At 39.7% G+C, this 12514-nt stretch overlaps 1 protein-coding gene across 9 annotated transcripts in view; it reads right to left on the bottom strand.

Annotated features, from left to right (window-relative positions):
• Window positions 1-12514, bottom strand: part of CNTRL (centriolin) — a 58710-nt gene that overhangs the window by 19747 nt on the left and 26449 nt on the right. For all 9 annotated transcript variants that reach the window (XM_039505970.1, XM_039505967.1, XM_039505973.1 and 6 more), the window contains 8 exons: window positions 11173-11318; window positions 10341-10548; window positions 9097-9276; window positions 8524-8703; window positions 7755-7871; window positions 7083-7221; window positions 5220-5362; window positions 14-194 (listed from right to left, as the gene is read on the bottom strand). In XM_039505970.1, coding sequence (XP_039361904.1) covers window positions 14-194; window positions 5220-5362; window positions 7083-7221; window positions 7755-7871; window positions 8524-8703; window positions 9097-9276; window positions 10341-10548; window positions 11173-11318 — 1294 coding nt within the window. The remainder of the gene's footprint in view (window positions 1-13; window positions 195-5219; window positions 5363-7082; window positions 7222-7754; window positions 7872-8523; window positions 8704-9096; window positions 9277-10340; window positions 10549-11172; window positions 11319-12514) is intronic.

Genomic DNA, 12514 nt, shown 5'->3' with positions numbered 1-12514 from the left:
CATACTAACATACCTTTATTGGAATATGATTTGGAGAACCCACTCCTGACTGGGGAATAAACCCAGCATCCTCTTGCAATGGGTGAGACACAGTCTTCCTTCCTTATTTGCCTGCCCTGGCAATGCCAGGATGAGACAGGATACTGTAAGCCAACTCCAGAGTCTTTTGTGTTGTGAGAACCAGGAGTTGAGACCTAAAAACCCAAAGAGCAATGCAAGTTTAAATTCTTGAAGTAACAAATAGTAAAAAATAAACATCTGATTGAAGACCAGTTTGCAAACTGGTCTTCAAAGAACTGGTTGATCACATGGTGCTTTTTACTGTTTCCAGCTGCTACACTGAATTAAAAGATAGGGAAGTATTTAAGGCAGACTTAATTGTTGCTATGTCCATGTAAGCAACAGGTGTGGCTGCCATGGGGTTGTTATGGGATCACAAGTTGGAAGGCAGATGACAAACAAGACAATCTCTGCACAAAAATTATCTGCACTTGAAAAAGTCTGAGAACTTGTCTTATTAGATATGGCTCCTTTTGGCCTATCATCAATAGTTAGAGCAGGAACAGTGATTAAAAACTAGACTTGGAGGTCTGCAATATTTTTTTAAAATAAATCTCCACACAATTTATTTTTTGTTTGAGCTTTTGGTGATGTTTCTCCACTATTCCAGTTAGTGAAGTTGACATTGAGTTAGATAGGGATTTAAATGGGCTATTAGGTTAGCAATAAAGGGGGTGTGATCTGCTTGAAATGTTTAGTAGCTTTCAAAACAGTTAATTAAATAATTAAAATAAAATTTGAATACAAAATTGAGAAGGACGGAGTCAGTAGACAAGCTATTTTGAGAACTGTTAGCTTTAAATAAGTGTATAGTTTAGATTCTGTGCTAATCTGGGATTCTTCAACATTTTGTTTGTTTTAAATAAAAACTTGACAGTTGTCCTTTAAAGTTACATGTTCTTTGCTGTCTCAGGTGTGGCTTAAATTAAACCCTGAAACACTATAACATGCACTGGAATGCTGCTAATTTGTATGACTAACTGGGAAGCCCTTTGCAACGAGCTGACTTGTAAGAGACAAGACGGTGCATGACTCTACATACTTCAATGTAGTATAAGAGATCGCATGTGTGGTGTGGACAGAACATGCCAACATAAATATGCAAACATCAACTATCATGAAGATGACTGGATGTGGAAGCTGCGGTATGTACATGATCCTGGAGGGGGTACCTGAAAAGAGTTTTGTCTGCATGAAGTGTCGCCTGATAGAGCTGATGGAAGAAAAGATCTGAGGACTGGAGATGCAAGTGGAAATTCTGGTTTAGTTTGGAAGGGGGTTCAAGCAGATGATGGAGCAAAGACATGAGAAGGCTGAAGGGAAAAGCTCAGACTTGCAGATGGAAGCAGGACCAAAGAACTCTGAGGGGAGACTGTTGGGTGAGGAAATCGGACAGTGGAGGCATATGACTAAGAGAACCAGGCAGAGGAAAAGATGGGCTACTGAAGGAGAAATAGAGCTCAGGAACAGGTTTGCGGAGTTGGAAAATGAAGAAGGGACACAGCAGGTGGTCACTGAAGGTGGGAGGGCAAGGAAGAAGAGTAGCTAGTTCTATAGGAAAAGGGGAAGAGGATACAGGATGGGTTGCAGAGGACTGCAAGGGAGAATAGGAATCGAGAGGACTTGCAGCCAGAGGGAATAGGGGATAGACCGGAGAATTGCACCATCACCAGGAAAGACAGGTCTACTGAGAAGAATAGACAGGCCTGTAACCAGAGCTGATCCAGAGAACAGAAGGTTGTGCTGGCTGCCGGGTGCTAAGATACGGGATGTGGACCTGAAGCTGAAGAGGATCTGAGCGGGAAAGAATCCACTGATTGTCCTTCACGTAGGAACAAATGAAATGGCTAGATTCTCACTGGAACGTATCAAGGAAGACTATGCCAGGCTGGGAAAGACGCTTAAGGAAATCAAGGCGATCTTCAGTGGGATTCTGCCTGTTCCTAGAGAAGGGCAACAAAGGTGTGACAAGATTATGATGATCAACAGATGGCTCAGGCAGTGGTGCTATAAGGAGGGCTTTTGGGATGTATGGCCACTGGGAGGCATTCATGGACAGAGGACTGTTCTCTTGGGATGGACTTCACCTGAGTACGGAGGAAAATAGACTTCTAGGATGGAGGCTGGCACAACTGATTAAGACAGCTTTAAACTAGGAATTTGGGGAAGATGGTTGGGAGATGTCCAGGTTATCTCCACGCCAGATTTTAACACTGAGAAGGAAGAAAACAAAGTAAGAAAAGATACAGCCGTGGGTAGGAGAATGGACATAAGGAGGAAGGGTAGTGTAGATACCAGTCTAACAGGTGATACTAGCAGTAGAATGCATGTGCCTAATCGGGTAAAGAATGTGAGCGAAGCCAAACAGCAAAAATTAAGATGTTCGTACACCAATGCAGGAAGTTTAGGGAACAAAATGGAGGAACTAGAGTTACAGTGAAACCAGATATTATAGGGATAACAGAAACATGGTGGAATAATAGTCATGACTGGAGTACAGGTATTGAAGGCTATGTGCTGTTTAGGAAAGACAGAAATAAAGGCAAAGGTGGTGGAGTAGCATTGTTTATCAATGATGAGGTAGACTGTAAAGAAATAAGAAGTGATGGAATGGATAAGACAGAGTCTGTCTGGGCAAAAATCACATTTGGAGAAGCTACTAGAGCCTCTCCTGGGATAGTGCTTGGGGTGTGCTACAGACCGCAGGGATCTGATTTGGATATGGATAGAGACCTCTTTAACGTTTTTAATGAAGTAAATACTAATGGGAATTGTGTGATCGTGGGAGACTAACTTCCAAGATATAGACTGGAGGACAAGTGCTAGTAATAATAATAGCACTCAGATTTTCCTGTATGCGATAACTGATGGATTCCTTCACCAAGTAGTTGCTGAACCAACAAGAAGAGATGCCATTTTAGATTTGGTTTTGGTGAGTAGTGAAGACCTCATAGAAGAAATAGTTGTAGGGGACAACCTTGGTTTGAGTGATCATAAGTTAATTCAGTTCAAACTAAATGGAAGGATAAACAAAAATAGATCTGTGACTAGCGTTTTTGATTTCAAAAGGGCTAACTTAAAAAAAATTAAGGAAATTAGTTAGGGAAGTGGATTGGACTGAAGAACTTGTGGATCTAAAGGCGGAGAAGGCCTGGAATTACTTCAAGTCAAAGTTGCAGAAACTATCAGAAGCCTGCATCCAAAGAAAGGGAAAAAAATTCAGAGGCAGGAGTTGTAGACCAAGCTGGACGAACAAGCATCTCAGAGAGGTGATTAAGAAAAAGCAGAAAGCCTACAAGGAGTGGAAGATGGGCAGGATCAGCAAGGAAAGGTATCTTATTGAGGTCAGAACATGTAGGGATAAAGTGAGAGAGGCCAAAAGCCATGTAGAGTTGGATCTTGCAAAGGGAATTAAAATCAATAGTAAAAGGTTCTATAGCCATATAAATAAGAAGAAAATAAATGAAGAAGTGGGACCACTAAACACTGAGGATAGAGTGGAGGTTAAGGATAATCTAGGCATGGCCCAATATCTAAACAAATACTTTGCATCAGTCTTTAATGAGGAGCTTAGGGATAATGGCAGGATGACAAATGGGAATGAGGATATGAGGTAGATATTACCACATCCAAGGTAGAAGCCAAACTTGAACAGCTTAATGGGACTAAATAATTTAGTTTAATTATGATCATGAGGCCCAGATAATCTTCATCCAAGAATATTAAAGGAACTGGCACATGAAATTGCAAGCCCATTAGCAAGAATTTTTAATGAATCTGTAAACTTTAGGGGTTGTACTGTATGACTGCAGAATTGCTAACAGTTCCTATTTTTAAGAAAGGAGAAAAAAAAAGTGATTCAGGTAACTACAGGCCTGTCAGTTTGTCATCTGTAGTATGCAAGGTCTTGGAAAAAAATTTGAAGGAGAAAGTAGTTAAGGACATTGAGGTCAAGGGTAATTGGGATAAAATACAACATCAGGCGAGGGATTTCCAGTAGAGATAAGGAGGTGTTAGTACTGTTGTAGAAGGCACTGGTGAGACCTCATCTGGAATACTGTTTGCAGTTCTGGTCTCCCATGTTTAAGAAGGATGAATTCAAACTGGAACAGGTACAGAGAAGGGCTACTAGGATGATCCGAGGAATGGAAAACCTGTCTTATGAAAGGAGACTCAAAGAGCTTGGCTTGTTTAGTGTAACCAAAAGAAGGCTGAGGGGGGGATATGATTGCTCTTTATAAATATATCAGAGGGATAAATATTAGGGAGGGAGAGGAATTATTTAAGGTTAGTACCGATGTGGACACAAGAACAAATGGATATAAACTGGCCATCAGGAAGTTTAGACTTGAAATTGGACAAAGGTTTCTAACCATCAGAGGAGTGAAGTTCTGGAACAGCCTTTCAAGGGGAGCAGTGGGGGCAAAAGACATATCTGGCTTCAGGACTAAGCTTGATAAGTTTATGGAGGGGATGGTACGATGGGGTGACCTAATTTTGGCAATTAATTGATCTTTGACTGTTAGTGGTAAATATACCCAATAGCCTGTGATGGGATGTTAGATGGGGTGGGATCTGAGTTACTACAGAGAATTCTTTCCTGGGTATCTGGCTGGTGAGTCTTGCCCACATGCTCAGGGTTTAGCTGATCACCATATTTGGGGTCAGGAAGGAATTTTCCTCCAGGGCAGATTGGCAGAGTCTCTGGGGTTTTTTCACCTTCCTCTGCAGCGTGGGGCACACATCACTTGCTGATTCTCTGCACCTTGAAGTCTTTAAACCATGATTTGAGGACTTCAATAGCTCAGACATAGGTTAGGGGTTTATTACAGGAGTGGGTGGGTGAGATTCTGTGGCCTGCATTGCGCAGGAGGTCAGACTAGACTATCATAATGGTCCCTTCTGACCTTAAAGTCTATGACTCTCTGTGTTGAAAAGAGAAAAACCCAAATTAACAAGGTTCTAAGCAGCTGTATTATGAAACATACATTTTGTACAGAATATGGAGGTATGAAAGTTTAAAGTTGGTATTCCAACATTTGTCTTTTTTACACCCATCAGCTTTCCCTCTAGTTTCTTCTCCAAATATTAATGAGGTTCATAATAGAATTTTTCCATATCAAATTACTTTCCACAAAATCCCATGTTAGTTTTCATACTTGTGGTGATGATGGCATATAATACCAATATCCCCTTCTTTTGAATGGATCTGCTATACCGGTGATGTAATCATTCTGGTAAGAAAGGGCATGTCTGAGTGCTGCAATTTCATCCAGTAAATTGTCTATTTCATCCTTGTTACCTGTAAAATAATAACATGGTTACATAACCTTGGAATGTACTTCAGTAAAGCTGAATGCTCTATAGTTATGGAGGTACCCACAGGTCTATATATTTAAGATAATGAAAATGCCAATTTAAAGTCTGCCACACTCCAATACATTTTATTTCTATGTTGTTTCGTACCAATAACACAATATACTGAAGTTATTACCCAAAACTTCAAATAAACACCAGACACAGTCATTTAATCTTTAGATGAAGGAAATGTGAGATCAGAAACACAGTAATTTAGTACTATATATACACTTGATCATAAGCTGGTTCGTTTATAAGCCGACTCCCGCAAGATGGATAAGTAAAAATGGAAATTTTTTATGACCCATTCATTAGCCGATCCTATAATTCAGGGGTCGGCAAACTTTGGCTCCCAGGCCATCAGGATAAGCCACTGGTGGGCTGAGATGGTTTGTTTACCTCGAGTGCCCACAGGCATGGAGGTAAACCTAAGTAAACAAAGCGTCCCGGCCCGCCAGTGGCCGGGACAGCAACTGGTGGGGAAATTTTTGTGGGGGAGAAGCTGGGGGTCAGGAGAGTAACCCCTGTGACCACTCCCTACATGACCACACCCCTAGTCCGGGACCCCCACATTCTCCCCATCCCACCCATTCCCACCTTAGCTGGGGCAGGCCAGGGGAGGGTGTCTCTGGCCTGGCCGGAGCTGCTCGGGCAGGCTGGGCGGCATGGCCGCAGCCTGCCAGCCCCGGAGCTGCAGCTGCTTCGGAGTCTGCGGGGAGAGCAGCATGGCCAGAAGCGGAGAGACTCTGGCCCCGCCTCTTCCCTACTGGCTCTGTTGCCTCTCCTTGCCCCCTCTGTTGGGTGGGAGGTGCTATGTCCCCCCTCTCCCTCTCTATACCCATTCATAAGCCGACCCCCTTCTCTGATGCTTCCCTTTTTTACTAAAAAAATTTGGCTTATGAATGAGCACATATGGTACTTAAATATAGAGGGAACTGTAAGAGTTCTGAAATTACTTAAAATGCTTCTAAATTCTTTCTTTTTCATTACACTTGGTCATGAATAGACCTCTGATACCAGTTGTGAAATGTGATTTCCACGCTCCCGCCACAGCTACGAGCTAGGTTTCTGTAATATCTGCTGAATGTGTAACCCAGTTAATGTGGCTTGGCCAATAAAGTTGGGCACCAGTATTCCTAGACTGTTTTTTAGGTCTGTCACTTATGTGCTGTGAGACCTTGGTCAAGGTTGCAGAGGTTAAGTAACATTTCCTCATCTGTGATTATGAGAATATGCACCTATATCACAGGCAGGGTGTATGGTTTAATTCAATAATATTTGCAAAATACCATAAGAATCAAGATCCTTCATTCTGGATGAAAGAAGCTACATAACTGCATTATATGCAAGATGAGCACATTATGGAAGTGCAAACTTACTACATCCTGCTCACTTCACTTCCATACACCCATACCCTTCTCTTCATTCGCTCCTTCCCCGCCCCCCCGAAGTAAAAAACAAACCAAAAAAACACTGACCAGGAGGAACAAAGTGTGCATCTTAGAAACCCGCTTTCAGAAGCCTCACAGAATAGACTATTAGAGTTTTGAGTACATCCCCAGGTATATGAAGTGAGCAGGTGGTGAGAAATATGGGGTAGAAATTTATTTCCTTTAAGCCTGTGCTGGAATGCAAGGTACAGAGACAAAAAAATAAAGTATTACCTGCTCTGCCATTGTCTAATAAGCTTTTCAGTCGGTCAATTTCTGCTCTCTGACGTTTCAGAATCTGGTTTAATTTATCAATCTCAAACTTCTGAAAACTTGATGCAACAGCTCCGGCATCAGGTTTTTCCATTTCATACTGAAACCATTTTTAAAAAAAAGTTTAAAATCAAAACTCGGTCTAATTTATAAAGCCCATTCTAGAAACACATCTCATTAAATAAAAAAATCACAAACTCAGCATGTGAATAAATTTGCTGTAAGAAAGATTTCGCCTTCTCCTCCCAAATGATTGTGACTATGCAATTACCTACATAAAGACATTTTAATAAATGATAGTCCAGCTGATTCTCTCTCTTATGACTAACAGAAATGAGTATGTGGAAAAGTCCAGCACTAAGTTTAAAAAAAACAACAAAACCCTAAAAATCTAAAATTGTAATTAGGAAGTCAGTAATTTAAAAAGTTATCATATAATCAAAGAACTAGAAGGGACCTCGAGAGGTCATCTAGTCCAGTCCCCTGCAGACGTGGCAGGACTAATTAATTATGTTAGGCTGTTTCAGATATTCATTTAACCATGCGCCTATGTTCAAATTGATCTCTGCATATTTCACTCTTACCCATTTAGCAGTCATATCTTGATGTACAGCATAAACTACTACAATTTACCTGTCCTTCTTTTTCTTTTAAAAGTCTCTGCAACAATTCTATTTCTGCTTCTGCTTGGGCAAGGTCCTCAGCTGCACGAGCTGCCTGCATACAGAACTTCTCTGCTTCCTGAAATTCCTACAACAATAAATAGAGCAAACCTTTAATTTTAAAAGCTTATTTTACAGAGCTGCTGATGCCTCATACAGCATTGAGAAGAGCACAGTAATAAACAATCATGCTGGTCTGCTTTCTTTTTCTTTTTTCACCTTTTTCTTCATTCCTATTATCTACATGAAAAACCAGATTCTGTTTCTTTTTTAACGTTAGATAAATACCCACACTTATAGGTACTTATAAATATGGAGACAAGGTTCCTGACCTGAATAACCTGAAGTCTTAAGAATGTACTTACATTGTATCTGTTCCTGTTAATTTATCATGACCTTAAGTCACAATATTACTGCAATCTGCTTTTCCATTTGTTAAATGGCTATTATTCAAATCATTGTAAAAATTATGTATTCGTAAGCTTTCAGAATGTAATGAGATAAATTATCCAACCTGGAAATTACCTATACTACGTTCCCAGGCTACATCAACTAGTTATATATTTTACAATAAATAAGACTTGCCCTCAGACTGAGACCTTATGTGCCAAGTTTCAGTCCAGTGTGAGGATTTGTGGTTGAGCCTTAAACTCCACATGATAAAGGTACCATCAAGAACCCTCCAATTATAACAGCATTCGTAAACATTATAAAAATGTATTATTTATATGTTGAATTACCTCGGCTCGCTCTTGGTTAATTTTGAGAACAGTTCCATGGAGAGATTTTAGCTGATCTTTGGCAATGGAGAGTTCTGTGGTTGCCAGTTTATCCGAAGTGGCTATTGCTCTTCTTAATTCCTTCAATTCTTTATCTAGGCCAAGAATTTGCTTTTGTGCCCGGGCATCATCTAAGTTTTTCTGAAATAGGGGAAATATGTATATTGTTAGAGTTTTTATCCTGTACTGTTTTTACATTGTTAATATTTTATAGCTTTCTTCTGGTGTCTCTACAGGACATTTTACCTTACAGCCTATAGGAGTCACTATGCCCCATTTTGTATAGTGTTATCTCATATTATTTTTCATTTAAAAGTATTTTTGAGATGCTCTGTAATTTTTTTTTTAAATTAAAGCCAGAATCAAACTAACATCACTGGTAACAATCAACATCTACATTTGAAGTCCCAGGTAACATACCATAAATCCTAGAAATCAAAACTGCCAAAACACTTAAAAGGTTTTTTTTGTTTTTTTTCCCCCCAGGCAACTGAGTTCAGTGTGTGTGCTTGTTCTTGCTTATCTACCTCCCACCTTATTCTCTAAATCTTCCAGTTGAGTAAGAATTTTCTCCTTCTCCTCATCAGCTTCTTGAAGTTGTTGATCTGCAAGACTCTGTATTTCTTCCATACTCTTTATTTTTGCATGCAAGTGCTGGATTTCATTCTCTAGCTGATGAACTCTAGTCTCATTCTTCCTCTTCTCAGATTTAATCTGCAGTTTAAATAAATTACAATGAACAACATGAAAAGAAGCCTACACAATGCATGTTTTGATTCACAATTTTGCTGAAGTTTAAAAATACCTGTTTCTCAAAACATGCAATTAGCAGAATGCTATTTATCAAAAGAGAGAGATTGACAACTACCATATCATGATTTCAATAGAGTAAAATTTTAAAAGAACCTAAGTGACTTTTTAAAAAATGGGACTTCAGAGCTTTTGAAATTTGTACCCATAATCTTTACTTTTTCTACCTGTATTTACTTTTCTTTGTTCCCCATATATTCTATAGTCTGAACACTGGGTAGGCATATAATCAAGTACACTTCATAAAGACAGCACACAATCGACTCCACAGCTGTTGCACGCACACACCAGAAAATGGCTATCCCTATTAATTTTTGGAAGCATGAGAAAATTCTTCTGAGACATTTATGCATAAATGAAAACCTTCTGCAAGCTCTATGCAATAAAGGATCTCAGAGTACACTGGGGCACATAGCATATCAGTGCACAGATGCCTACATTAAGCCATTGTCTCTAGAAACAGCATCTCCATACATTTGCATCATATTTTTGATGCAAAAAAAAATAATAAGGAGTCTGTGTAAGGCAAATCTACTGTAAGACATGAGAACAAGTGTTCATATGCATCCATTTATCCCTACAGTAGCCAGAATCTATTTAAAGTGTGAGAGCTGTCAAATTACTTCTGAAGGATTTTTTTTTGTTATTCTCAACTGTTTATATCATTTCCCTTTAATGGATAGTTACCACTTAAGAGAAACATGCACTGCTACAATCAGGTGAAAACCAGAACCACACTACACAAATTAAAAAGAAAACAAACCAACCCCTCTTATCATATCTGAAATGAAATAGTAACGTCTCTCTCTACATTCCAGTTGTCCCAAACCTGCTCCAGACAAACAAATATTTCGTCTATATAACCAAGAACTTTTAAAAAAAGTGCTATAGTGCTATGTAGGGAGTGAAATTTGATCCTTGTGCTGCCAGTTCAATTTTCTCCATTTGTTAACTTGCAATTCTCTTACTCTTGCTTCTGCAGCTTTGTTACAGGCCTGTCTATATTTTTCCTGTGCATCTCCCAGTTTCTCTTGTTGAGAAGCCATCTCTTCTTGTAACTGTCTCTGTCTAGCCCATGCCTCCTCTTTTTCTTGCTGTGAATGAGCAAGGATTTCATTAAATTGTTTCTGCAGGTCTGCAAGGCTTTTTCCTACAATATCAGTTGAATTATGGCATCTGAAAGACAGACAATGCAATTCATAAGAAAACAAGCAATAATTTATTTCTTGGTGTTAGATGCTGGGATTTTTCCAACCTAATATGCTAGTGCAAGAATTTAAGGTGGCTGATACAACTAGGTACAGTTCAATAGTGGCCCAGCCCTATAGCTGAAACTGTATGGAGAGGTGTGTCCCTATCTCCAACTCTCCCCTTTCCACTCTGTGTGGCTAGAGGAAAAGCAGCAGGTCTTGTTTACCTACACCCCACCCAGCTGGGTCTCACTAGATCTAGGGGCAAGTGGTCCAACTGGCATACTCAACTGGTGGTGCCTTTTTGATTGGTCCCATGGTTCCTGAGCCAACACAGGATATTTAAGCAGATGTGGAGCAAAGGATTGCTCTCTCACTTCCTGCTTGGTGGCAGGATACCCCACCTACTATATTTAAGAGTACTGATGTAGGGTGTGTAACTGAGGGATGGAATGCAGGACATGGCAACAGGGTTATTTATGGGCCAGTGTCAGAGCTGTACTCCTCCACAAAAAGTGGAGAAAGAGTGCTTATCTTGTTACTCCTACATACTTAGATCTGTGCATACCAACTCATATAATGACATTACTAATGAGTTTATTTTACCCACCTAATTTCTCCAATTCCTGTCTGCAGTTTTCTCTTGAGCTCACTTACACGAGCTGTGACTGCTTCAGGATGAATTGTGTTGTCAACTGCATGGTTTAGCTGATTTTGAAGATTTTTAAGCTGTTGTTTCAAAAGGTTATTGTCTCCCTGTAAAACCAAATGTAAGGGGTCAAATTCCAGTACACCTCTACCCCAATATAATGCTGTCCTCAGGAGCCAAAAAAATCTTACTGCGTTATAGGTGAAACTGCATTATATCAAACTTGCTTTGATCCGCTGGAGCCCTCAGCCCTGCCCCCCCGGAGCACTGTTTTACCGCGTTATATCCAAATTTGTATTATATCGGATCACGTTATATCATGGTAGAGGTGTACTTTAGAATCTGACAACTATTTTTCCCAATATGAAATGCATCTTTCCTTGCAATTACTCCTGAATATTGAAAATATTTTGATGCCAGTTCAAGAATGGGTTTGTTTGCATTGCATCTCCTTCTTAGCAGTCTAATGAAGTAATAAATATATCTTTGTAGAAGTTAAGCCTATCGCCATAAAGGAGCTGATAACAAAAGCAAACTATAGAATTCTCATTTCATTCAAGGACTTAACAGAGAGAAACTTCTCAGAAAAAACAAACCATCACCAATTTCAACCATTAGAACTGTACAAAGATAATACACAGAGCAAAATTACTCAGTTAAGCCAACATAACTAATTTTCAGCAAGAATCAGGAGCAGTCTGCACTTTACAAAACTGGACCTTTCCTTTTGTGTCCCTGTTGTCTGTCTGAGGCTCTGAGTTGCTGACTATTTACGTTGGAGAGCAGAGACTTCTTTTTGCACTTGTGGTGCTGCCCCTAAGGAATACTTGTTCAGACAACAGAAGGACAAATACACATATCCACATTATCCCTAAGCCAGGAAACAAGAAGTGTAAGGTAGTAAATCTACCTCCAATTTAATTTAATTTCTGATTTGACTAGAACCTACTCCAACATACTCTTGATATTCAGTTTTTCTCTTGCAGGATACTATATTTCTCTGCAAATTTAATGGGAACCAAGTGTGCTCAGCAGTTCTGAAACCTGGAATAACTAAGCCTCTTTCTCACCCACATGCACTGAGCTGGAAGGAAGGACATGTTTTACATAAAACAATAACCAATCCCTCTGGAATATCATGGAGCAGTCTTGATAGCCCAATTCAGACCTCAAAAACAGAAGGATGATGACTGCAACATGGGGCTTTTGGGTTAGGAGTATTAACATTAGGGAGAAAGGAGTCAGAGATGCTACTTAAGATTCTCAAACAGATGCAGAGTACATAGAGGAGGAAAATCCATAT

Source organism: Mauremys reevesii, linkage group 19, assembly GCF_016161935.1.
Source record: "Mauremys reevesii isolate NIE-2019 linkage group 19, ASM1616193v1, whole genome shotgun sequence".
Taxonomy (NCBI): Eukaryota; Metazoa; Chordata; order Testudines; family Geoemydidae; genus Mauremys; species Mauremys reevesii.
Note: the sequence above shows the minus strand (reverse complement) of the source record. Positions and strands in the feature narration are given on the sequence as shown.